Source organism: Panthera pardus, unplaced genomic scaffold (genome assembly GCF_024362965.1).
Source record: "Panthera pardus isolate Hobbes unplaced genomic scaffold, ASM2436296v1 HiC_scaffold_8, whole genome shotgun sequence".
NCBI classification, from domain to species: Eukaryota; Metazoa; Chordata; class Mammalia; order Carnivora; family Felidae; genus Panthera; species Panthera pardus.
The window spans coordinates 55,932,994-55,958,800 of record NW_026527013.1 but is presented as its reverse complement, the minus strand read 5'-3'; the positions used below and the strand labels follow the sequence as shown (position 1 = coordinate 55,958,800).

The 25,807-nt window shown below is 55.8% G+C and overlaps 2 protein-coding genes across 7 annotated transcripts in view; one reads left to right on the top strand and one right to left on the bottom strand.

Moving 5' to 3' along the window:
* Positions 1 to 53: 53 nt before the first annotated feature.
* On the top strand, positions 54 to 17,591 carry TMEM43 (transmembrane protein 43). Of its 4 annotated transcripts, none has more exons than XM_019433584.2 (13): positions 54 to 248; positions 920 to 1,434; positions 4,471 to 4,620; positions 5,517 to 5,651; positions 6,300 to 6,394; positions 7,423 to 7,472; positions 7,735 to 7,804; positions 8,612 to 8,682; positions 9,569 to 9,690; positions 9,967 to 10,041; positions 10,653 to 10,754; positions 13,233 to 13,350; positions 15,509 to 17,591. In XM_019433584.2, exons 2-13 carry the CDS (start codon positions 1,414 to 1,416, stop codon positions 15,709 to 15,711), a joined length of 1,212 nt encoding a protein of 403 aa, XP_019289129.2. In that variant the 5' UTR covers positions 54 to 248; positions 920 to 1,413; the 3' UTR covers positions 15,712 to 17,591. The 4 variants fall into 4 exon arrangements, with proteins under 4 accessions (XP_019289129.2, XP_019289133.2, XP_019289130.2 ...); XM_019433588.2 differs by lacking the exon at positions 920 to 1,434 and adding an exon at positions 3,954 to 4,174 and having other exon boundaries at positions 55 to 248; XM_019433585.2 differs by lacking the exon at positions 920 to 1,434 and having other exon boundaries at positions 55 to 248.
* A 1,198-nt stretch (positions 17,592 to 18,789) lies between these two features.
* The window catches only part of XPC (XPC complex subunit, DNA damage recognition and repair factor), a 29,335-nt gene continuing 22,317 nt past the window's right edge, over positions 18,790 to 25,807 (bottom strand). Inside the window, exons 11-16 of one of the 3 annotated variants that reach the window (XM_019433583.2) lie at positions 23,882 to 23,963; positions 22,818 to 22,952; positions 22,567 to 22,736; positions 21,951 to 22,044; positions 20,858 to 20,947; positions 18,790 to 19,763 (exon numbers count right to left, since the gene is read on the bottom strand). In XM_019433583.2, the coding sequence (XP_019289128.2) occupies positions 19,548 to 19,763; positions 20,858 to 20,947; positions 21,951 to 22,044; positions 22,567 to 22,736; positions 22,818 to 22,952; positions 23,882 to 23,963 (787 nt within the window). In that variant the 3' untranslated portion in view covers positions 18,790 to 19,547. Of the gene's footprint in view, positions 19,764 to 20,857; positions 21,267 to 21,512; positions 21,716 to 21,950; positions 22,045 to 22,566; positions 22,737 to 22,817; positions 22,953 to 23,881; positions 23,964 to 25,807 lie in introns of those variants that run through there. The other 2 variants (XM_053896811.1, XM_053896812.1) reach the window with 2 other exon arrangements.

Genomic DNA, 25,807 nt, shown 5'->3' with positions numbered 1-25,807 from the left:
CGTGTTGCAACTCAGTGGCTAAAGCACCTGATCCCAGACTACATTTACCAGGAAGGCTTGCGGCGCGCAGGAGCAGAAAAGTTGTGGCTCACGGTCGCACGTCCTCCCAGATTCTGGGGTTCACGCGGGTTTTCGCAGCTGTCCGGTAGGCGGTAGGCCGCTGAGTTCTGTACTCAGGCCATCAACCCCTTCCGCAGCTGAGCAGAACGAGGGTGAGCGGCGAGCCGGGTCTCACCATGGCCGCGAACGTGAGTGTCTCCTGGTCTGCCGGACCCCACCCAGACTTCCCCATCTCCCGGGGCCTCTTCCCCGAAGGGGCCGTCTAGGTCCATCTTGCCTGCCTGGCCCTCCTCCGTGCGGCCGGTCCATCTCCCTCTGCATGCCCTTGTCTCGGCCTTCCGGCAGCTAACCCGTCTGTTCATCTCTCTCAGTGTGCCCGGACCTCGACGTCGGGCTGTGCGTTTGCGGGGAGAGAGACTCGGGAGCCTTTGCTCCCAGCACTGGGATCGCCTTGTGCGCGGCGCCTGCCCGCAGCCCCTCCTTTCATTCCCAGTGCCCACCTGGGCCCTTGGGCTTCCCGTTTACACACGGGTTTTGGGAGCTGGACGGGACCTCCGAGGGAGCCGGTCCGCGGGAAGGGTGGGGAAGCCTACATGGCTCAGGTGGGGCTGTCCATCAGCGGACAGACGGGCCTGTGCGGGCGGGCCGTGAGCTCCGCGCCCTAGGGAAGCGTGTAAACCGAGGCTAGAGATGCTGCAAAGGGATGCGGGCGAGACTGAGAGTAGAGGAGTTAGGATGACTGTGGGAGGGAGCATTTCCCCACTGCCGGGCCCCTTGGCCTCCTAGGGTGTGTTTGGTTAGAGAGGTCCTGGCTGAAGGTGGTTCCCTTCAAAAGGCTGCTGCCCCTTTCTCCCTGCAGCCAGCCTGTCTCTCGGGAACCTTTCGATTGAAGCCCAACATTCATTCAACAAACCGAGCAGTGGGAGGAGCAGCGCCTCCCGACGGAGCGCTGGGTGTGGGAGAAGCCTGGTGACTCACCACTCCCCCTCCTCTGTGAAAGTGCTTCTGGAGCCAGCCCTGGTGCCCTGCCAGCCCCAGACGCTCCCTCCCTCCTGCTTAGCTGGAGCGTCCTAGCCACTCTCCCCTGACCTGTTACACCCTCTTGCCAGACCCCTGGGTCCTCCCTGTGCCCCACGCCCCTGAAGAGGCAGGGTTTGTTTCACCCACAGCCCTAGTGTACTCCGCCTCAGTTGGAGTTGTCTGGGAGATCTGGAAACCGTGAATGCTGCACCTAGAAACGCCTCAGGGGTAGTCTGAGACCCAGGGTCTGCCAGGGGAGCCCGCAGTCAGGAAACCAGAGGTAGATTCTGTCCACCCCCACACCGCAGCCGCCACCACCACCATATTTTACAGATGGAGAATTTCCCCAGCAGGGCAAGGCACTTGCCCAGGCCCTGACAGCCAGCTTGGCCAGATACTTCGTGAGAAGATGCTGTCCAAAGACAGCAGGCTTGGGAGTCAGGCAGACCTGGGGGACAAATCCAGTTTCTTCCTCTCAGAAGCGGTGTGGCTGTAGTCGCTCTGGCTTTGTGTCTCTTCATGGGATCTGTTCCTGTGAAGTTTAAGGGAGTCAGTCTGTGGTTAGCACGGTGCCTGGTACATGCCTAACGCATGAGAAAAATCTATCTTCACAGTCTGGCTCGGGTGGCCCTGGTGGGCAGAAACTATCTTGGGTACAGTGGCACCTGACCTCGTCCAAGGAATGTGGATGAGTTTGGGCATCTTTTGCTGCCAAACCTTTGTTGAGTCATCCAGTAGCTGGGTGCACATTTACAGGAGCCACCGGGCCCAGTGAGGAAGGAAGATCTGATGATGGTGGGGTGGAGCGGGGAGGTGCCACAACTTCTTAATCAGTATAACAACAAAACTGCCCTGGGACAGAGGCACTGGTAACCATCTCCTTTTTATAAGTGACTAAACAGGATCAGAGAGGTAGAGCGACTGATGCGACAAGTAGTTTTTAGGGCCCACGTGTCAACCACTGTGCCATCACTCACCGCTCTTTGCTTCTGAGCCTGGAGTGCTCACGGAGGATACATGTGTGTGTTCAACACATATCAAGGAGCCAGCATCAAGGTCAGGGGCTCAAAGGTGGCCTTGAAGGGGAGGAAGAGAGGCACCCGAGGGTGCCCCGCAGGCTAGGGAGATGGCAGAGTGGGTAGCGAAGTGTGGCTGCAGGAAATCGCCATCATCCTCCACTCCAGACCCTCCACGTTTACCGGGATTTTGGTTTGGAATGTGGGCTGGGTGTGGCATGTCACTACCCACCCTACCCCTCCTGTGGGTTGAGGTATATCCTCCTGTGCCTTTCTTTCTTCCCTCCAAGGCCTTCCATGAGCTCCTCTCCTTGGTGTTGGCTTGTAGAGGTATGCTGAGGGGAGGCCCAGAAGGAAGTCATGCCTTCTGGCTTCCAAGTTTAGGGCTGCACTGCGAATAGCAGGACTGGCTCCCTTCCCTGACCCTCTCTGCAGCAGGTTCCCAGTGTTCAACTCTTCTTACAGCCCAGGAAGTGAGGAATGCAGCTTGGAGCAAAGTGGTAGGAGAGTGGCCTCTGGTCTGTCCATATAGGAAGCCCAGTTCTGCCCCTTAGAGGCTGAGTGATCTGGGCTTAACTGCTGAGCCTCGATTTTCTCATCTGTGAAATGGGATAGCGATAGCTTTCCCATGCCTGGCCTGTAATAGACTGGCATTTGGCCATTGTCATCATTATGATGGATGATGGTCACCTGCCTGCCTGCATCGAACGGCTCCACTCATGTTTCCCAGTGGTGTGGAAAGTTAAGACCGTTTCTGAATGCAATGGACATCTGGTTTCTGGGAGGCATGGGCTGAGGGCGTTTGGGAACAATCGGAGAATGTGGCCTCAGCCTTGTTCAAGCAGAAACTGACCCGAGTCTCTCTTCTGGACCCCTGTGCCAGGGGCCTGGCCCACTCTGATCACTCATCTCAGAACCACCTTACACCTTTGTGACTTTGGTCAGCTTACCCCAGCCGTGGGTACCTGTGCATTCCTTCCTGTGCCCTGCTCGTTGAGCTGTCTGATAATTCAGTCCTTTGGTCTTGGCAGCGCTATGGATTGGATTATTATCCCCATTTTACAGATGAGCGAATGGAGAACATAAAGGGGTTAATTGCTCACCCAAGGCCCCATCACCGGTACAGGGCAGGGCCTAGATTCAAACCCAGTTCTTCTGGTTCCAGTGTTCTGCTCTTAACGATGCTAGTCAGCAGGGGACACTTCAAACCATGCTTCTCTTCTTGGCTGGACAAAACCTGACCCACTGACTCTGGAGTTTGAAGCCTACCATGAACCCTCCTGGATGTGTCTAGCCATCCTCATCTCCCCTCCAGCCCATGCCTCCTCAAACCCAGCCAGAGCAGATGGGCAGCTGTGCTCCCAGGACCACCTCCTGCTTCCTCACCATCGCTCAATGGCTCCCCCTGCTGGGGATGCCCTTACCCCAGGATCTGCCTCTCTGATCCCAATCGAATGCCCCCTCTTCTGGGGAGCCTGCTGTGATCTCCCAGCTGGAAGGGGTCGCTCCTTTGGTGCTGGATCTGCTCCTCACCAGACACTCAGCATGGCCTAGTACTGTTTGTGCCTGCAACTCGATGGCCCTGCAGCCTGTCTTCCCCTTCCCTCGCCGCTATGAGCCCCAACGTGGCCCTCGGGAAGCTGAGCCACCGTTTGTTGAATTGAATTAATAATATATCTCTGATAACCCCTTTGGAAAACCGTTTGGCAAGTTTCTTAAAAGCATGCATCTTTTCTATGATCAGCAAGTTCACTCCTTTGTGGGTATTCGTTACCCACTTTCCCCAAGGAAAAGGAAAGCACCGTATCTGCATACAGATTTCTGTGTGAATGTTCATAGAGGCATTGTTCATTACAGCTGAAAACTGGAAACAACCAACACATCCACCCACTGGCGACTGAGTCAACAAATGTGGTATATTCTTAAGTGGAATACTGTTCAGCCACGTAAAGGAATGAGCTACTGATACACACACCACAATGTAGTTGAACCTCAAAAGCTTTATGCCAAGGCAGAATCCGGACAGAAAAGAAATTTGTGCTGTATGATGGTCCCATTTACGTCAGGCTCTATAAGAGGCAAGACTGATCTATAATGATACAGATTCAAATACTTGTTACCACTAGAGGGTGGGGAGAGGGGAGTATTGACAGGAAAGAGGCACAAGGTAACTTTCTGAGGTGGTAGAAACATTCTTATCTTGATCTGGATGTTGGTCAAATGGGGTATGCCCATCAAACTATACCTTTAATACCTGTGCATTTTTACTGTATATAATTTCAGTGAAAACTGAATATAAACAAATAGCAGAATTCAACTTATTTTTAAAAAACTAATTTCCATTCTGATTTTTTTTAATATTTTTTTTTCTCAGTATTCCAGTACAAGTAACAGGAGAGAACATGTCAAAACTACAAGCAACCCCCAGCCAGGCTTCTTGGAGCGGCTCAGCGAGACCTCGGGTGGGATGTTTGTGGGGCTCATGACCTTCCTGCTCTCCTTCTACTTAATTTTCACCAATGAGGTAAAATGTTTGGGATTCCCCTGTGCAGTATTAGAGAGCAAAGGCTATGAGTCCAGAGGCTGGATGTGGTGACAAGGGCCTAGATTTTACCACAGGCGGGGCCGGGGGTGGGGGTGGCAGTGCTAAATTAGTCAGAATGTTTTCTCTTAGGACTCATGTCACAACTGTCGTAAGTAGGAAGACAAGTGCATTGGTGCACAGGCCTGAAATCCTGGGGTAGCCTCAGCTTCAGGCATGGTTGGATCCAGGTGTTCATGTTGGGTCACTAGGAATCTCCATTTTTCCACTCTTGCCTGTTTTTCTCTTTATGGATTCTTCTTTGGCGGGCTTTTCCTTTGTGGTGGTAAAGATGGCCAACAACTGCAGGGTCACATCCAACCAGCTTAGCAGCCCCGTCTCTTCCAAGACCAACTTAGCAAAAGTTGCAGGGAGATGTTTCAGTGTCCTGGTGTCATCTCAGTCCTCTCTCAGTGTCATCTCAGTCCTCTCTCTGAACTAATCCATGAGGACGATGAACCCGTGTTCCGATTGGCTAAGCCTGGGTCCCGTGATTTGGACAGCACTACAGACAGGCCCATCTAAACCACATAGACTGGGAGGTGAGGGAGAGGGAGAAGGCAGAGAGAGATGGCATAAGGGCACACAGCAGACAGAAGCACCAGCACAGGGTAGCAATGAGACTGGTGAGAGGGTGGCAGGAAGAGAACTGCCTGGGAAAGCAGGAGTCTTGGGTTCCACTTCACCTGTGCCGCTTGCCAGGCCTTGGTTTTCCAGCTGTGAAATGGGGAGATAAGCCCCATGCTTCCCGAGGCCCCATCCTGACATGATACACTGCGGTAAGCATGACTGTGCTGAGCCGCATCTGAGGTGAAATCCCCACTCGCCTTTGCTCCCAGGGCCGCGCACTGAAGACAGCCACCTCCCTGGCCGAGGGGCTCTCCCTTGTGGTGACCCCTGACAGCATCCACAGTGTGGCCCCAGAGAATGAGGGAAGGCTGGTGCACATCATCGGGGCGCTGCGCACGTCCAAGGTAGGTTTGGTGAAGCTTTCTGACCTGCCGGAGGCTCGGGGCGCATCGCTGGTTGTTGTCTGGTTGGGGCTTTTAAGCACGTGGGCTTTGGAGAGGGACACGCAGGTGTGATTCCCGGCTGCCCCACTCAGCAGCTGTGTGGACCTGTCAGTCCTGAGTCTCAGCATCTTTCTCTGCAAAATGCAGACAATAACTAACAAACTGGGGGGCCGGCTTCAAGGATTTGGTGGGATCAGATGGCCAACCCCTTGGCCCGGTGCTCGGCGTGTGGCAGGAGCTTCACGAAAAGGTGCTTTAGCAGTTACGATAACACGTGTGTCTAGCACAAGGCCCGAAGGTACTCTGGTGATTGGACCTCCCTCTCCTGTTTGAACCCTAAATACCCCGTGGTTGGCGCCAGGGCATTGGTCGTGCAGCCCGAGCCGGTGCTGTGAGGCTCCCGGCCCCAGGCGCTGGGCATTGTGGACTCGGGACAGGCAGCGTCACCTGGTCCTCCCACCTGAAGCAGCTGTGGTACCTGCCTCCTGGCCCTGTCCTCCCTGCCTGTTTTTCATCCAGTCCAGCTTCCTCTGGCATCCTGGGCTGGTGTGAGCCTTGTCCTGAGTTTTGTGTTGCTTGTGTGTTTGATTTGTTTGATTCTTTTTGAAGCTCTTGTCGGATCCAAACTATGGGGTCAACCTCCCGGCTGTGAAGCTGCGGCGACACGTGGAGATGTACCAGTGGGTGGAAACCGAGGAGTCCCGGTGAGCTGGCAGGGAGTGAAAACTCCGGGATAAGAGGTGCAGACGTCAGATGTCAGGATCAGATGCAGGTGGCTCTTTATTTGGACACTTCTGGAATTTAAAGTATGGTATCTTCCTCTCAGAGGGGGCGCCTGGGTGGCTCAGTCGGTTAAGCAGCCGACTTCGGCTCAGGTCATGATCTCGCGGTTTGTGGGTTCGAGCCCCGCATCGGGCTCTGTGCTGACAGCTCGGAGCCTGGAGCCTGCTTCAGATTCCGTGTCTCCCCCTCTCTCTCTGCCCCTCCCCGGCTCATGCTGTGTCCCTCTTGCTCTCAAAAATAAATAAACATTAAAACAATTTTTTTAAAATCTTCCTATCAGAAGTGTTGAATCATCCCCAAGTTATCAGCCAATGATCTTCTGTTTGGAGGTGGCAGAAAACCCAATGCGAGTGGGAGGATGGGTTAGCTTCCGTGTCTAGGGAGTTACGCAGGGCTGCCCAGGCTTGAGGCATGACTGGATCCAGGCACAAACAGTGCTTTCCTGCGTGTGGGTTCCGTGCTCTCTCCCGTGACGGGGCAGAGGCGGCACTGGGTTACATCCTGTGCATTCTGACAGAAGTCTGAGGGCATCTGTCATTAGGCTGGAGTCACTTGGAGCTGAGTAACGTGGACTGTGAGTGAGGGTGGGGAGGTGGTTAGGGGAGCCAGGGCAGCTGCAAGGGGCCCTCCGTGGGGCTGGCCTGGGGCAGAGGGTGCAGCGAGGTGTCTGAGCCCAGAGGGCAGGGCTGCAGCCCTTGGCATGAGCCAAGTGGAGCCACATTGCAGCCCAGGAGGATAAAGCTCTTTTCTCCAGGGTGGGCCTTTGAGGGATGGAGCTGGCTGTCTGCCCAGGAGTAAGCACCTGTCTCTGGCTGGTACAGACAAGGCTGGCTCCATTTGGAGATTTTGACCTCGTGGGCCCAAGTTGTGTCCAGCTGGAGAAGCTTAGACATGGGACTGCCCTGGGGGTGACAGGCTAACTCTGGAGTGCCCTGTGCTTTCCCCACAGGGAGTACACCGAGGACGGGCAGGTGAAGACAGAGACGAGGTACTCCTACAGTGAGTACCGGGCCCCCACCATCCCTGCACACATGTGGTCTCTGCCCCTGGCCGAGGCTGACAGCAGTGGGGAAGGCGTGGAACCAGATGTCGGGATCACTGGGTGTCGGTCCTCAGAGTCTGGCTCTGTCATGTGTCCACTGAGGCTCCAGGAGCTGTCCCTCCGGCCCTGGAGTGGCCAAGGGCTTGGATAAAAGGACACAGAGCCTCAGACATGTGGCCACTCTTACCATGGTTCCTGAGTTCCCTCTCCCTGTGACAGACACCGAGTGGAGGTCAGAAATCGTCAACAGCAGAAACTTCGACCGAGAGATTGGCCACAAAAACCCCAGGTGAGAGGTGGCCCTGAGCACAGCCTTGCCGGCCACTGGCGGGTCCCCAGCCTCAGCTTCCTCAGCAGAGTGATGGGGTTGAGTTCCTTCTGCCTCGTGAGTTGATGCAAGTCTGGGACACGGTTCTGAGGCCAGTTCCTGCGCTGGGCACCGGGAACGCGGAGGGAAATCCCGATTCCTGACCCCCACAGGCTCCAGCAGGTCACGAATGTAAGGCCTGGACTGAGTGCTGAGAAGCACTTGCACATACAGTATCCGGGAAGCATTTGTTAACAGCCATGGGGATGGGAGGACAATCAGGAAGGGCTTTCAGGAGGCAGTGGCATTTGATCTGGGCCTTTGTAGGATTTGGGCAGAAGGCAGTTAGCTCAGAGACACGGGGGTGGTGAGATGGGCTTGGCGCTGGAGCGTGGCTGGAGCCGCGGGCAGGCCTGTGCCCGGAAGGGTCTTGAATATGCACAGTTGAGCTTGGGAGCTACCTGGGGCTGGGAAGGCTGGGAAGGGTCAGGGACGATGTAGAGAACCACAGAGGGTCCATGTGATGACTGGTGGCTGGGGTGGTCCAGGCTGGTAGGGGTCTAGATGTGAAGCTCTGGGGGACAAGAGACAGGAGGAGGGTGCTCCACCAGTGAGGGGACAGGAGCGTCCGGGGGGTAGATCAGGTGGTAAAGACAAGACGTCCGCAGTGCCTGGGCCAGTCGGGACTTGCAGGAGCCCCGGGGTGGAAAACCTGCCCAGCGCAACCCAGAGAGACGGCACAGCCCCCGGCCAGTGCCCCACTCCGTCGACAGCTCCTTCTCTTCACAGCGCAATGGCAGTGGAGTCATTCACGGCTACAGCCCCCTTTGTCCAAATTGGCAGATTCTTCCTCTCGGCGGGTAAGTTTCTGGCCCCTTCAGATGAGCCAACAGCACCCAGAGGCCTTGTGCTTCTACTTGGCCACCTCCCAGGAGCTGGGGTCCCCACTGCCCTGGATGTGGGATCAGCCTGCACTTTCCCGGCATCGTACTTTGGGCTGGGGGCCAGAGGGAAGGCAGACCCCCAGGAGGTGGGGGACTTGTGCAGAGCGGCCCCACCTGAGCCAGGTTCCTTTGAAACACGGTCTCTTCCAGAGAATAAGTACCAGGCACCCCTGGTGCCTGATCTGACCAGACAGAGCTGAGAGCCCTTCCTCAAGCAGCCCCAGAGCCAGCCGCAGAGATAAGGCTGCCCCCAAGGCCTCCGTCTGTGAGCCCCAGCCGGCATCCTGCCCTATGTGAGGGAGAGGGTGGTTCACTGTAGGCCCCCCAGGTGACACCAAGGAGAGGCTTTCCAGGGACAAGGAGGCACCACCAGCCACCTGGGTCTGTCCCTGGGCCTGCCCCAATAGAGTGGGAGAGAAGACACATAGGCCCCAAATAGCCAGGGAGAGGGAGGACGGGCCGTGCCCTGGGGCCTGGCTTGTCTGCCATCTGCCCTGTTGCCCAGTCAGTGGCTGCTGTGCCTCTAGTGCAATGCATACAGCAGGGGAGCCAGGCTTGGACAGGTAGGGGGATCTGAGGCACAACAGGTGCAGGGCTCGGGCTGTTTCCAGAGCTGCAGCCACTCCCACCGCTTGGAAGGGGGACGGGGAGGCTTTCCTGGAGGAGATGGAGACTGAAAGGGGCCTGCAGTACGGAAGGAGGGATTGGGGAGGGTGCTCCCGGAAGGCGGTCGGGCTGAAGGGTGTACCGCTCGGGGGCGTTGTTTGCACAGCATCGTTTGTAACTCCCGCACGCTCCTCAGGCCTCATCGACAAAGTCGACAACTTCAAGCCACTGAGCCTGTCCAAGCTGGAGGACCCGCACGTGGACATCATTCGCCGGGGAGACTATTTCTACCACAGCGAAAACCCCAAGTATCCAGAGGTACACAGGGGCTTGGGCTGTTCACACAGCAGAGGTGGGGGCCCTTACAGTGCCAGCCCCCGGACAACACACAGGAGTCGCATTCCTGCTTGGGACTCTGATTCGGTTCAGTTGAATCCAGTTGGCCAAATGAGATTGGAGGGGAGAAGCCTTGAGATGGGAGCCCCTGGGCCGAGGTGTGGAGGTGGGAAAAGAGCTTCGGCTCTGGGTGCTGGGGACACAGGCCCAGGCTGACTGCTCCCGGTCTCAGTCAGCCCACGTCTCTCCCACCCCCAGGTCGGAGACCTGCGCGTTTCCTTTTCCTACGCGGGGCTGAGCGGCGATGACCCCGACCTGGGCCCGGCTCACGTGGTAAGTGGCTTCCCCAGGGCAGACCCAAGCAGGGCGTCCTGGCCTTCCAGGGCACAGGCACCACGTACAATGCCGTGAACACTTTGGACCCTTCCTGCAGGAAGTGTGTGCATGTGCTCACACCCGCACACAGACGGCTGTGCCTTGGAGCAGTTTCAGAGCTCCGTGTGCTCCACAGCCATCCGGGGACATCCATGGGCCCCAGGCTAAGAACTGCTGTTGTAGGGGGACCTCCTAATCATGCCTGCCCAAGTTCTTCCAATCACATGCAGCTCTTTCCCCCACCCCCGCCTCCCAGCCCCCAGCCCCCAGTTTTTGCTCTGTAAATACTTGGTCTCCGGTTCCTGACCCTGTCACATGCAGTCCCACCCCTGGCCCCAGCCCCTGCCCCACACTGACACATGCTTCTTTTTGCCAGGGTCTTCCCGGGAGCTTGAAATGAAGCAGCTCCACTGACCTCTGGGGGGCAGGTGTGCCCCAGGCCGATAGGTGGAGAGAGGGGCTCCGGGCTGGCACGGGTCTCCTCACTGTCTCCCCCGGTTGGCACTCGGAGGGGTGCCGGCACCCGGCCCGCCAGTCCCCTCAGCTCTAACACTGAGTTCTCCCATCAGGTCACTGTGATTGCCCGGCAGCGGGGTGACCAGCTACTCCCATACTCCACCAAGTCTGGGGACACCTTGCTTCTCCTGCACCATGGGGACTTCTCGGCAGAGGTGAGTTGCTGCTGCCTGTCTGTGGGATGGAGGGGCAGGCATCTCCCTCCTTCCCTCTCCCCTCCCGTGGTTATTTAATAAGCTCCCACACTGGAGGGCGTAGCCAGTGCAATGAGGCAAGAAAAAGAATTGGAAGGAGCAGGAATCTCCCCATATGGGCAGCGGACTGTGTGTAGGATCGTACTTTGGGCATAGGCCCAAAGGATGCCGACCGAGGATAGAACAGGGGGCACAGCAGACCCCTCCTCCTCAGGCTTCCCACCTCCTGGGGGGAGGGACCCATCAGAAGAAAGAGCGAGTGAGGACACCGTGTGCTGAGAGCTGCGTAGGGGAGGCAGATGCTCTGAAAAATGGACAGGATGATAGAGCTTCAGAGTCCCCATCTGTACAATGGGGAGGGTCATGTCTCACCTAAGTCCCTAACTTGTGATTAGTTCGATTGCATGCCTTAAAAGTTAGCCCCTCTTTTCCAGGCAGAAACCCTTCTCTTCAACAGAAAAATTGTTTTTACATTGTCGATGAACACAGTGTATCACTGGTGGGAAATTCTGTATGTGCCTGGAGCAGGATTACAGGACTTTTCAGTCCATAAAGCTTTGAGAAGGAAAGGCAGTGGGTAGGGGTCCAGGCATAGCTGTGGCCCATTTGACTGTTATCGTCCTTCTCACTTCGGCCCCTGGCCCCAGGTGATGATGGGCCTCACCTTGTCCTCTGTCCAGCCAGGACCAGGGTGTGGGCAGGCTGCCACCCAGGAGCCCGGTGACCAGCCTCAGGGTGGGGCTGCCACCTCCCAGTTGGGCGGCCGTGAGTCATCCTTTCCATGGCAGCTCTCAGGGAGTCTCTAAAATTAGGAGGCCCTGCCCAGGCTTCTCTCTCTCCTGCAGCCCCAGCCCGATCCTGCACTTTAGTCTCCTGCAGGTGGAGGCCCAGGTCTCAGAGCCATTGCCCCCAGAGAGGAGTGGGTGGGGCTCATGGCCTGCTAACTCCCAGGAAGGCAGGCTCAGGCAGTGCTGACCACCCCAGGCCTCCAGCACAGGGCCTGGGGTCTCCTCGAAGCAGGGAGAGAAGGCCCGGAGCCAACGAGGTGGCCAGGGCCCTGAGGAGAAACCCAGACCCCGCGAGTCAGGATGCCCAGATTCCAGCCCTGGGGCCAGGAGGGCTCAGTGTGGACAAGTGTGGACACAAGCTGGCCCTAGCTCAAGCCCTGGTCTGTCTTCCACTGGCTACAGGACCTTGAACCAGTTGTTTATCCTCTTGGATGATAACAATGATGATCCTTATCTTATTTGGTTATTGTAAAGATTATTCATTTATTCAGAGCCTTGGTTTCCTTATCTGTAAAATGGAGATAAGTGTGTCTACTTCGTGAAGTTTTTTTGAGGATTAAGTAAGGCAGTACTTGTAAAGCACCGAGGACAGCAACTGATAAATGGTAAGCAGTAGATGTTAGCTGTCCTTATCGTTATTGTCATAGAAGATGGGAGTGCTCTCTATAGAAATGACATTAAGGCTGGCACTGGCAGAATGTGTAGGAGCTGGCTGGGCATGCTCTAGGCAGAGCAAACATATGTGCAAAGGCCCTGGGACAGAAGGACACTTGACCTGGACCCCTGACAGGCACCAGGGTCTCGGCAGGTTGCCATGGGGAGGAGGTAGCAGAGGGGAGGAGGCTACTGCAGCGGTCCTGGTGAGGGTGACTGTGGTGAGAGGTCTGGGGAAATGTGGACGCAGCATTGACAGGACTTGCTGACAGGCCGGATGGGAGGTGGTCCTTGTGGGGAGCAGCAAGCCGAGTCTGACAGCCCGGTTTGGGCTTGTGCAGGCGGTGGGCAGTGGTAGCATTTGCTGAGGTGGAGACAGGAGGAACAGGTCGGGGGCTGGGGGGAGGCTGCAGTGTGGGTGTCGGATGGCATGTGAACAGCAGGAGGCCCCGGGCTGCAGCTAGAAACCACGGGGCGGGGGTGGGTAGGGTGGTGTTTGGCACGGAGGCGCCGAGAAAATGGTTGGGACCCACGGGGAGGGCGCGCTGTGAAACTCCAGCGTGCAGAGGGCAGGCAGAGGGAGGGGGGCAACTGTGGAGACTGCGAAGCAGGGGGGGAAACAGAGCGAGGTGCCCAGAACCACGTGAGGAGCGGCCAAGGTGAAGCGTCACACAGGACGCACTATTGGGGATGGTGGTAAATGACCCCAGAAAGGAACCACTGGAGGAAGGAGGTTGGGGTTCATTCCGGATGAGGTGGTGGGCTAGGGACTCCTACCTTCCACAGAGGTCTCCTGCCCCATCCTGTGCTGTGCGAGATGGGCAGACACCTAGGCCCGGGCAGGAGACGTGTCCTTACCTCCTCTGGTCTTCTCAGAAATGGCCAAACGGCTCCTGGGTTGGGATGGACCCTCTGGCACCTGCCCTGCCAGCTAGGGAGGCTGGTGGCCCCTCAGAGACATGAGACGTGACGCCCCTTCCCCCGCCTTGCCCTGCAGGAGGTGTTTCGTAGAGAACAAAAGAGCAACTCCCTGAAGACATGGGGCCTGCGGGCCGCCGGCTGGATGGCCATGTTTATGGGTCTCAACCTCATGACGCGGATCCTGTATACGCTGGGTAGGTGTGCAGGGACAGGCGGGGGCATCTTGCTCACTCTCATGCAGCCCACATGCCTCCCTTGCACTTCTCACACCATCTCTAACCCTTTCCGGCCTGCTGCGGTGCTCTTTGGGGCAGAGGCCGGGCATTTGGCCCATGTCTGGGTCCCAGTGCACAGCCCTGGGATGAACGGGCAGAGGAAGACAGAGACGATGGACAGGTGCTTTCGGGGGCGGGGGCGGGGTGGGGTGCCAACTCCTGGGAGGGAGTGTGTGGGAGGGTTCGGTGTGGCTCCTGTGATCTGAGGGTCTGGCCCATCTGTCCCCAGCTGACCTGCTCATTCCTTCAGCCCTTCATTCCACAAGTGAGCAGCCCCGACGAGGAGAGCGGCCAGGCTTTGCAGTGAGCCAGCTCTGTCACGTCAGAGCTCTGCATACTCGGGCCATTCCCCTTCCTGCCTCAGCGTCAGTCACCTCACACCTAATGTGCAGTTTTGTGAAATGTTTGGCAAATAGGAAACACCCCAAAACTTTTATGCTTCCTCACCCTAAGACCTGGGCTAGATTTGGGGCAGCCAGCAAGTTGGAGTGCGAGGCAGTGCTGGGCCGCTCACTCGGCACCCGTGAGCCCAGCAGTTGCCAAGTGACCCAACCTGGCACAGGACTGAGGCCCCAGTTGACTGAGTAAGCACTAGCCCCACACTGTTGATCTGGGCGGACGGGGCTTCTCAGGGGACTTGTGTCCAAGCCTTTACCCCAGTGTGTCTGTGTCCAGTCCGATAATTCCGTCCAGCCCTCGCCAGGCCCCATCAGAACCCTCTCCCCCATTTACCCTTTCCAGTGGGGGGTGGGGGGGAGGTCTGGCTGCAGTACATCCCAGGCTAGGAGGGAAAAGGACACTTCCTCCCCTCCAAGGCTTTCTCCGGACAGCTGAGTTGTGCTCAAACCAGCCAGACGCATCTTGCGCGCCATTTGGGAGAGATTAGAATTTGATCAAAATCCTCCACCTTTCCTTTGCATTGAACGCGACCTTGGGTTAGGCCATTTCCCCTCTCGGAGCCTCAGTACCCCCACTGCCAGATGAGGAGGTGGGAATCTGTCTCAGAGGGCCCTTTGATTCTGACTGCCCGCGATCCTCCTCTTCGCTCTTCATCTGGGATGCTGACGCTCCAGACCGAGGACAGACGTCAGAGCAGGGACCGATCGGGGAAGCGACGAGCCAGCATTCGTTCACTCCGGCATTCAGTCAGTAAGCACTTACTAAGTGCCTGCTGTGCACAGGATACCGCTCTAGGCCCTGGAGACTATGCCGTGGGCAGCACAGACAAGGTTCCTGGCTCTGGCACTTTCTAGCTGTAAGACATTAGGCAAGTTGAACTCCCTGGGCCTTGGTGCCCTTGTGGATAGAATGAGGGTGAAACAGTACAGCCTCCCAGGGCAGGCACGAGGGTTTGAGGAGACGGTCCACATAGTGCCTGACATGTGGTCGATGCACAAAAACACGAACCCTGCTTACCGTGAGGGCCAAGGCGGGGTATGTGTGGCAACAGACCAAGCTGAGCCAGGGTCCTCTGTTCACAGCGCCAGACCACTGGGGCTTCCTGGAACTGAGTGAAGATTACCCCTGTGGACTGCCATCAGCTATAGAATGCTTACCTGGAGGGGCAGACAGGCCAAGGACAGGGTAATTCCAGATGGATTAGCCAGATCCTAGACTTTGCCATATGGGGCCAGTGGCCCATGAGATCCTTGAGGTGGGAGCCAGCTTAAGCTGATTTATTTCCCTCAGCGCAGAGCTGTGCGCACAGGTAATGACCCGAATGGCCAAGAAGCCCACCTGGGCACCCACAGAAGGTCCCACCCACAGTTTTCGTCGAGGTGTGAAGCAGGCGTAACTTGCCACCATTACAGGCAGATGTCTTCCCAGACCGATGGCACCGAGACACTCCCACCCGCCTGCTCCTCTGGGGCGGTGCATGGTGCATGGTGTGCCCTCCTCCTCTGGGTCCTCCAGCTCTCACGGGAGCCTGTTCGCGCCACCGTGGCCCCTCCCTCCCTCCTCCTCACCCAGCGACACAGGCCCCTCCCGGTCCGCAGACACAGGAACGATCCGCTGACCTTGTGCGATGCAGAGCACCGTGGCCCCGGAAGCCTCACCACCTTTCTCTTCCCCACAGTGGACTGGTTCCCCGTCTTCCGAGACCTGGTCAACATTGGCCTGAAAGCCTTCGCCTTCTGCGTGGCCACCTCGCTCACCTTGCTGACTGTGGCTGCCGGCTGGCTCTTCTACCGGCCCCTGTGGGCCCTCTTCCTCGGCTGCCTGGCCCTGGTGCCCATCGTCATTGCTCGGACCCGGGTGCCGGCCAAAAAGCTGGAGTGAGGCAGGCCCTGGCCCCCACCCAACACCTGCGTGCTCCTCAGGATCCAGCTCACCCCCCACCCCCGTGACCCCGCTCCTCGCCCCAGCACGAGCCTGCATCGGTTTTGGATTCTGCGCCCGCTCCGCTCCTCAAGGGGCCACGCCTCGCGGTGCGCGTGGACGTCAGGTTTGGTGCCCACCAGCTCGCGTCTTCCCACCCTCTTTCTCGCCAGCAGGCAGCTCTGGTGAGCGGAGGCGGCAGCTCCCGGCTGGCCATGTGACAGGCGACAGGCATCCATTCCACTTGCTTCCCTCCCTTCCCTCGGGACCGTGTGGCTGCTTCACGCGTCTCGCTTGGCTGATGTCTGCCAACAGTGAGCTGGTGACACTCCACACGGACCTGCTGCCTTAACACTCACCGGCCCCTCACCCTCACCCTTGGAGACAAGTGCCAGGGCTCTGCCCAGCCACCCCTGCCCCGTGATCCCGCGTGGCCACCGTCACCAGCAGCCTCTGAGCATGCTGTGGTGCCGGACAGACCGGGCACGGGCCCCCACGCGGGGCACCACAAACCCAGTTCGGGCACGGCACCTGACTTGGTACTTAGAAAAGCCACTGAGGTCACGGTGAAGAAGCGTGGGATATTTGTTGGGCTTTATTTACATGTAGTTGATAGTTTGGCAGAAACTTCTTAGTGTGTAGGATTTCCAAAGCTCTCGTTTGTTATGTTTTTCTTTGCTACGCTTCATGTGTATTTTCCTACTCTAAGAGGGTGTTGTTTCAAATAAGATTTAAAAACACAAAACACTGCTTGAATGATGAGCACTTGAGACTGTTAGAGAAAAACTCCTCTTAATCTGTCAGTTGAAGTTAATTCAGGGCACAGAGAGGTGTAAATGGGGGCGTGACTTACTGCTTAAAAAAGAGTCACCTCCGTCAGAACTCTGGTCATTGGGAGGCTCCAAGGTGCTTTTGAAGCCAGCATTGGCGAAGGGATCCCACTCTGGGAGGAGAGGGGAATTTGGAGAAGGTGGAGAGAGGCATTTCCGTTTATCCTCTGGCATCAGAAACTACCGATTTACTTGAAGATGGTTTTGAGTTTTCAGTCAACCGTTCAAGGAAAAGGCTGGACGCTTTCTCATCCTGAGTGGGCTCCCTCGTGCCCCTATCACCCCAAACCAGAAATCTGAGACCTGACGCTTGTGCAGCGCCCGGGCCTCATGCCTTTCACTGTGGGAGGCGTTCACACTAGCAGCTGGCCCCCGGGTAACTCCTGTTGTGCCCGCGTCCACAGCTTCTCCAAGTAAAATGTACCCACACTTCATTGCGCTCCTGCTGTTTCCCAGCTACTCTCACGACCTCTGAAGCATAAAGTGTACCGTCACCTTGATGTCTCAAAAGGTCCTTCGTATATCCTTTATCTGTTTATTACTTGGAAACTGTTCTGCCTTGCTGGGAGCGGTTGCTTTAGCAAATTAGTTGGTAGTTGAGTGAGTGATGGGAGACCTAACAATCTCTCATCGGCCTGGGAGATCTGTGGTGTAACTTCAGGTTCTTCGTGCAGAGAACAGCTGGCCCCAAAGAGGACTTAGCTGGATTTAAGAATCAAAACAGTATTCACCACTGCTTATCACGTGAGCAGTTGTCATCGAGTGTCTCCTCGTGAAGGATGCTTTTGGAAAACAATACAACTAGACGGTGGCTGAATACAAACTCTGTGGGATTTGGTTTGTGTAATTTTTTCTACTACAGATTTTAAATTACTGCGAATTTCAGTAGTGTTCTTAAAGAGCAAAATAATGTTAAGAAATGTTTGAAGTCTTTGGGAAATCATGAAATTTGTATCGTATTTGTATTTTTGATAAAAATTCAAAATAAATTTCAAAAGAGCTTTTATAGGACCTTGCTGTTACTTTTTTTTTGAAATTTCTATCTTAAACAGTTCAGCTGTAGAACCGATGAAGGACTGTGAGTTTTTAGAACTCCGTTCTAAGTAGCTTTTAGTGGTTAAAATGGGTTTCAATTTTTCTGAAAAGGGCAACTCGTCATTTTTAACACATGCTTCGTTTTGGATTGACTCAAAGTAAATGACTCAGACTTCACGCAGCTTCAGAATGCATCAGAAGAGGTGGATGGAGCCACGGTGTGGCACAGTGCAGCAGGCACCCTGGACGTTAGGTTGGCACAGAGCCGGGTTCCAGCCCCAAGTGTGCCACTGCCTGGCCGTGGCTGTGTGACGCTGGGCCAAGTCCGCGATCTGAGTCTCAGCTTCCTCATCTATAAAATGGCCCCGATGCCTTTCTCTCTTACCGTGGAAAGGACTACATGAGATGAAGCCCACGAAATGCCTGACGTGTGGCATGTTAGTTTTTCACTTTTTGCCTGTTTTTTTTTTTTTTAAATGTTATTTGAGAGTGCACGCGCGGATGGGCAGAGAGAGAGAAGGGGGAGAACCCCAAGCAGGGGTTGCAGCTCCGTGCAGAGCCTGACGCGGGGCTCGACCTCCCGACCGTTAGATCGTTGACTTGAGCTGACATCACGAGTAGGACGCTTAACCGACTGAGCCCCCCCCCGGGTGCCCCACTGCCTCCTGTTCTGGATCCATGGACAGCTGCTGACTGTCCACGCTGGGGCCGGCAGTGTGTGTCCTTTTTGTTGCAAGATGTGAAGCAGCTGAGTTACTTCCCAAAACCTACTCTCCTCATCTGCGGGACCACTGCCATTCAACTCCCACAAAACAAGTTGCTTACCTCTAGGAGAGCATGCGGGAAGTGTGAGGCTCTGTGGTTTCCACGGCAACTCCGGTTTGTTTCTCAACACCAGCCCTCCAGCCAGGCTCTTGCCGCATGAGTCACACCCCAAGTGTTTTGTTTGTTTCCCTTGGATAGAACTGGCTGGAAGTTTGCTCCTATCAAAGGTTAAGTAACATCTCTCCTGGCTTAAGAGTAGAAAGAAAAAGGTCAATTTGTGTAACGATGAGTTAGTTCCCAGTCAACCTGAGAACAAAACCCGACCTTTAGTATCAACATGTGGAAAAACCACTCTGCCATGCAGGTGTTCTTAGCTGATGTGAAATCTGGAAGAAAACGCAGAGCTCGGTCTTTTTAGATAAATGCTTTATTTTTTCCTCAAAATGTTACAAAAGTTACTTCTCTTGAATATCTACAATGCATAGAGCTTTTATAAATTTATCCCATAATGAATAAGATCTAGTTTAACACTGATCCACGTTTACTAACATTTAACTCTCAGTGTTTTCCTTTTCTTTCCTGATTTCAGCTCTTTGTTCCAGTCGTCTGCCACCCTGAACTGTTACTTTGAAAAGCATATCCCGACAATCCCATAATCTGAGATGAGGGCGTTTGCTTCTGCTCTCTCCCACACCACGGAGGGGCGGCATTAGGCAGTGGTAGTAACCCTGAGGGAAAGTGAGTGGCCCACAGAGAGAGGACCCCAGGTCTGCAAGAGGGAAAAGCACGCACGAGGGTCTGACAGATGAAGGATCCACCTGGAAGAAAGGACCGGTGCCTTCCTAAATTGCCCAGTGGTTTCTGTAAAAGAACTGACTCGCGTTTCCAAAGATGCGCTGAGCAACGTCTAGGTGGGCGAGTCTCCAGGGAAGTGCTCTGGAGCTCAAAGCATAGGGCGAGGGAGCAGAAAGCGTGGGAAGCCCTACCCTGGGTGAATCTGACGAGGACCGGGGCCAGACCAGACCACCTGAGCTTGACCGTCTATCCCCTGCCCCCATCTGCTTCTGTGCCTTCTCAGAGGAGACAGCACCGCCCCCGGGGCCCAGGCAGCTCCCAGGGAAGGTGTGGGGCCTGTGGGGCACAGGGTACGACAGGTGGCCACCCCCATCACAGCTTCTCAAATGGGAACAGGTGGGAGGCTGCCGCTTTCTTTTCCCTTTTGGTCTTCTTAGGGCACTGTGGCTTCTGCTCCTCTTCAGCCTCTCGGTTTTGGGGCCAGGAGGCAGCCAGGATCCTGGACGCTTCTGCTTGAGAGCTGGTCCCCTCCTCTTCATCAGAAGAGAGTCCACCTCCCGCGTGTGCCTGGGCAGCGACTGCCTCGCTCTGGAGAGGGAGGGACAGTGGAGGGAAAGGGCAGACCCAGGTCAGCGGTCGGGTGGCAGGGAGCCCCCAGCAGCAGCCTACGCAGGGCCAGTGGCTCTGGGATGACAAAGGCACCACATGGGGCTGGGGAAGAGCCTTCCTCAGACTGGGGACTCCTCCATGCGAGTACTGGAGAACTCGCTCTGGGCTCGGTGCTGGGAATCGCAAAGATGTTTATGCAGGAAACTGTTCTCCAGGAGCGTACGGCCGAATCTAGATCACCGGACTGGTGCTTTGCACTTACTACTCTACCTCACTTGGGAAAAAGCGCATTAATGTCTTCAACTGCAAAGGACCAACTCTCAGTGCCAAATGCTCCGAGGCGGCACTCCCTGACCGCCGGGCTGGGGAGCTGGGCAGGGAGGGCTGGGAGGCAGAAGGCGAAACACACAGGTGGACGGGGTCAACATAAAGCCTGGTGAAAGGTCACCGAAGGGATGTGAGGGAGAAGCGTGACAACAAAATATTTTTTAAAGGCAAATTGGCAGCATGGGGGGTTGGAGACGGGGAAGAAAATAGGTGTGGTTACAGCTGTTCCCAGAGCACATTTCTGTGTCTGACCCAGACTGAACACACCACATAACTGTGGGGACGGGCCTCCCTGGGGAGGCCCTTGAGGGCTACGTGTCAACTTTGTACCTGTGCCCAGAGGCCGGCCCAGCCGGGGCAGGTGCTCGGGGATGTTAATTAAATGAGCAACCCCGGGGCCTGGAGGATGGTCACAGGCACAGGGCACACTGCAAGGCTAAGGGTGACATGTCAAACACAGAAATGCAGGGTGCCTGTCCCTCCCTGGATGGGTTTAGCATGAGATCAGACCCAGAGCAGGCACTGGCTCGTGCAGAAACAGAATAGGTGGTGTCGGGGTAGGACTGGGGTCTCAAAGAGCTGGCTGAGGCTCATTTTAGGGACACCTTTCCCAACAAAATAAGGACACGGGGCCTCAGAGACACAGGACCGTGGTGTCAAAACATAAGCCATCTCTGGGCAGAATCTGGGCCCATGGTTCAGAGTCCCACTTGGGCTTATCTTCTTTCCAAAAGAGCCACACTGACCTTGTCCCCGTAGCGAATCTTCAGCCTCTCCCTGATGAGCAGTCCTTTGACCAGCAGCTTCCAGTTCCCGAGGGCCCGCTTCTCCCTTTTCTGCAGGCAGAATAAAACGGAGGGCACAAAACGTTAAGTACTGCCATTTTCAGGAAAAATGTCAAGATGGAACCTGTGAACATATAAAGATCTGAAATAAGATTTTGAGCTTAAGTGAGTTTCTCAGTTGTGCAAGTCTGTTTCAAAATCGATGTGACTGGGGCGCCTGGGTGGCTCAGTTAAGCATCCAACTTCAGCTCAGGTCATGATCTCATGGTGCGTGAGTTCAAGCCCCACATCGGGCTCTGTGCTGCCAGTGCAGAGCCAGCTTCGGATCCTCTGTCTCCCCCTCTGACCCTCCCTGACACGCACGCGCGCTCTTAAAAATAAACATTTAAGGGCGCCTGGGTGGCTTGGTCGGTTAAGCGTCCGACTTCGGCTCAGGTCATGATCTCACGGTCCGTGAGTTCGAGCCCCGCGTCGGGCTCTGTGCTGACAGCACAGAGCCTGGAGCCTGTTTCGGATTCTGTGTCTCCCTCTCTCTCTGCCCCTCCCCTGTTCATGCTCTGTCTCTCTCTGTCTGAAAAATAAATAAACGTTAAAAAAAAAAATTAAAAAAATAAAAAAATAAACATTTAAAAAAAAATCAGTGTGATTTATAAAATGAGGCACATAAAAGGCAGCAAAACAGAAGCCTCTTGTGAACTGTTAGCGACCCTAACATCCTCAAGGAGGAGGCCATGCAGACCTGGACCACGGGCGATTCCTTTCAACAGAGGCAGGTGTGGCCAGCAGGTGCAGGGTCCCCAGAGCTGGGATCCAGGCAGACTGTGGACAAGGATGGTGGATTGTGAGGTGCAGACAGAACCCTGTTCACCGGGGCTGGCTCCCTAGGGTGCCTTCCACAAAGTGCAAGAGCTGGAAAGAGCTTTCAAGCGCACAGTCTCCTTTCATTCATGGTGCAAGTGAGGCCCCTGCCCCACCTGGGGGCTTGCGTCCCCCTGCGATTCTGCTTTCGCACCTCAGGCCCCCCACCTAGGCCCACCTTGGCCAGGCTGCTCACCTCCTTCTCCTTCTTTTCGATGAGTGCCTGCTCATTTTCCCAGGCAGCCAGGAGCACGTCTTTGTATTCCTCACAGACAATGTAGCCGTCAGTTCTGTGGGGATGCAATGCGGATCGTCTTACGAGCCTGCCGCCTGCTCTGGCCTCTCCTCCTCCCCACTCGTGGAGGCCAGCAGGTGGCTCCTAGGCACTTAGAGCCCTGAAGGATTCCCTGAATCAGCCGCCTACAATCCCAGCCACAGCACCGTCCGTGCAAAGGAAGGCCTGTGGACCTGTTAACACCGCATCTTCTTCCCCAGGCCTGCCTGAGACACCTGGGAAGAGGGCTCCCACCCCCACCCCATGGGAGGACAGAGGCCACCAAGCAGGAAGCATGCTGTCACCACCCCCAGGAAACTGTTTTCATCCAGAGTCATCGGCATGCTGGTTTCAGTAGTTTTGCTGCCTCTGGTTGAAAGCCAGAGTAGAAGTGTGAAAGTAAAAGGTAAAGTGCTAAGGCTGACTTTGCAAATCCAGAGTAAAACCTGGAAAATGGCCTCCACCCTCACACTGACTTCCTGCCCCTTCTCCAGGACGCCCCGCCCCTCCTGGCCTCCATGGAAGGCCCCGCACGCACATGGGATGGGAGTAGCCTTTATGGAAGTCGAAGCCAGTGATGGCCTGGACACAGTCAATGTCCAGCTTGCGGGCTATGCGGTGCAGGTTGGGCAGGTTCAGCTGGACACAGCCCACAGGCATCATGCTGGGCAGGAAGAGGTACACGTTCCCAAATTCATTCCGGGGGACCTGCAGAGGGGGGGACACCAGGTCGAGCCAGCTGCAGAATGGAGTGGCCTGGGTCCTGACCCCACTGAGCACCGCCCTTACCTTGCCGTCCACAGCCACGGGGGGCTGGTACTCCTCCGTCTGCCACCTGCCAAACAGACCCAGGTCATTTTGGTCCTGCAGCTGGGGCTCGGCGAGGCGGGCTTTCCGGGCCCGGTTGGAATAGCCCTTCACCATCTACGCCAGAGGGAACAGCCAGTTTACGACACAGACACCCACTTCCTAAGCACTGACTGTATACGGGCCACTGTGCTGAGTGCTTTACAGCCGCAGCCTCATTTAACCGCCCCAACAAACCCGAGACGGGTGTGTTTTTTTACCCCCTTTACAGGTCCTAGTACCACCAGGACCCCTCAGGCTGCTACCACTAGCCAATGCCTGCAGAGCGCTCCCCGTCCTGGGCACTGGGCCCAGTGCTTCTGTGTTAGCTTATTCAGCTCTGCCAACAAAGCCAGCAGGTAGGCTCTGTCACTGCGTTTTACAGAGGAGCAGCCCAGGAGGTATAGAGCGTCCACCTGCAGTGGCAGCTCCCGAGGGCCAGACCCGGCCTTTCCTGGCCATGCCATGCTCTGCGCTTTCACCACTCACAGGGTAACTGGACTCAGAAATGAAGTCACTAAGGCCCCATGGCCGGGTGAGTGACAGTGCCAGGATTCACGCCCGGAAATTGCCTATGTCACGCACCGTGCAAGGCGCGGAGTTTGGGACCCCCGGCACATCCCCAAGGAAGTCTAGTGGCCAGATTTTTCACTCGGGAGGACTGGCCACAAGGCTGCATAACTTCTACAAGGAGGAGTGGTATGGGCGCAGCGTAAGGGGCTAAGGACTGGCGCCTGGGCACATGAGCTGCTCCAGGGAAGGGTTTTCTGTAAAGGGTCACCTGCAGCCTCTGTTTTCCAACCCTTCAAAAACATAAAACTTCTTGCATGCTCTGAATGATCCACACCTGGCAAATTCCTCATTCAAGTAAGCCATATTTGAATGCTTTTCCCTTCCTCCAATCTTTCTGAAGCCAGAAAAGTCAGACTTGGGTCCCTCTCCTGGGCGCGCACTCAGCAGCCCTTAGTGCCTTCGCCTCTGCCCTCCGCGCGCCCCCCAGTGGTTACCTTGTAGGGCACTTCTCCCAGCCTCACCACTCTCGCTTGTTTCAGCCACGTGTCCCGGGAGTGCAGGGTATGCACGCAATCCCTGCAGGAACCAACAGGGGGAGACACAGGACAAACTCAGTTCACACGCACCAAAGAAACGCTGTGTGCAGAGGCAAGGCCTCACAGCCTCTCAGAAGGATGCTCTCAGCCCTCAGTTCTCTCCTAAGGCTCTGCTCCTGAGGGAACTGGGGGACCTGCGTTAGGCAAACAGCTAACCTGGACTTCCTATCTTCTGGGGGGATGCGTCCACTTACAAGTCCTGACCTGATGGAGTTATCTATCTGTGTTAGGCTTCATGCCAAGGCTTGCCCCCTTCTCCCACAGTGAGAGTCCCTTTGCAGCTTGTAGAGGAGAAGATACCTGAGCGAATGCGTGGTTGCCAAAGGTCTGGTCTGCTGCTAAACACAGAGATGGGGGCAGGGACGAGTGTCCAAAGAAGGGGCAGTGAACCCCAAGGAAGACTACACAGAAACTATACTATGAATTACCATGGAAATAAGATCCATGCATATGAGAGAGTCATTAATTCCCAGCAGCCTGATTAGAGAGAGCCTCTGGTTTCACTCTCCTTCCAGAGCTAAGAGCTATAGCCAAGCCTTGCAAGGCGACTTTCCAACAAGTTTAAACGGCTGTCCTCACTGCGCCTTCTTTGACAGGGCAAGGCTGTCTCTTCCTCAGCTGGCAGCCCTGAGCTCTGCCCAGAGCGCGGCTCCAGTGAACAAGGGCACTGAGTGCCCTTCCAGTGCAGAAATCAGGCCCTTCACCGACCGCCCCGTCTGAGGCTGACCTTCGGCACAGGACGGGGCACAAGGGGCGTACTGCCTTCTCTGTGCCACTGCCTAACAGAGTGACCCCGGACAAGCCACTTTCCCTTCCTGATCCCCAGCGTCCTCCTCTGTCAATCAGGGGTAATGAGCTCTGTCCTCTCTGCTTTGGCAGGTTGCTGGAGGACCAGACACGTTCCAGGTCCACAGCGCGGGGGCAGCGCTCCTCTGTCCACAGCATCCCTGTCCGAGCTGGGAGCGCTACCCACACTCCTGCCGAAGGCAGCCCATCTCCGATTGCCCAAAGGAGTTGTGGTCACGGTCTTAGGCGGGGCAGGCGGGCACTATCTGGACGTTCCCAAGGAGCACAGCGGGGAAGTGGACACAGCCCTGTCAGAATAAATCTCGGCTCCTATTTCACACCCATGAGGGCAGCTATGACTACAAAAACCAGAACACAAGTGTCGGCAAGAGTGTGGAAATATTGGGATCTTGTCCTCTGCTGGGGAGACTGTAAAACAATGCAGGCTTTGTGGAAAATAGCGTGTCGGTTCTTCACTAAGTGAAACACCCAAGTCCCACATGATCCCGCAACACCACTTCTGGGCATACACCCCAAAGAGCCGGAAGCAGCGTCTCAAAGAGACAGCTGCACAACCCCTGTCCACAGCGGCACGGTTCACAAAAGCCAGAAAGGAAAGCAACAAGTGTCCACCCCCCGGGCGTCAGGCACACAAGGACAAATACTGCATGGTCCCACTCATGCGAGGTCCTGAAAGGAGTCAAATGCACAGAGACAGAAAGTAGGCGGGTGGGTGCCAGCGGCTGTGGGAAGCGGGGCGGGGAGTTAGTGTTCAACGGGGACAGAGTCTCAGTTTGGGAAGATGAAAAAGTTTTGGAGATGCGGGGGCGGATGGTTGTACATTTAAATGTACATTATACGTACATATATGTACATTACATACATTATGTGTACATTATATGTCAATGTACTTAACAGCACTGGACTGTATGCTTTCAAAGGGTTAAATGGCACACTTTGCTTGGTGTCTTTTACTACCAGAAAAACCGTCCACCTCTAATGCTTTCTTCCTATGGTGGACGTGTGGTTCCTGCGGAT

Excerpts from the sequence above, each read along its gene's own strand:
- TMEM43 (XM_019433586.2), top strand. The coding sequence starts at position 2,098 with ATGTGTGTGTTCAACACATATCAAGGAGCCAGCATCAAG. Across the intron at positions 6,395-7,422 it reads GTGGAAACCGAGGAGTCCCG|GGAGTACACCGAGGACGGGC; the intron begins GTGAGCTGGCAG and ends CTTTCCCCACAG. Across the intron at positions 13,351-15,508 it reads GCGGATCCTGTATACGCTGG|TGGACTGGTTCCCCGTCTTC; the intron begins GTAGGTGTGCAG and ends TCTTCCCCACAG.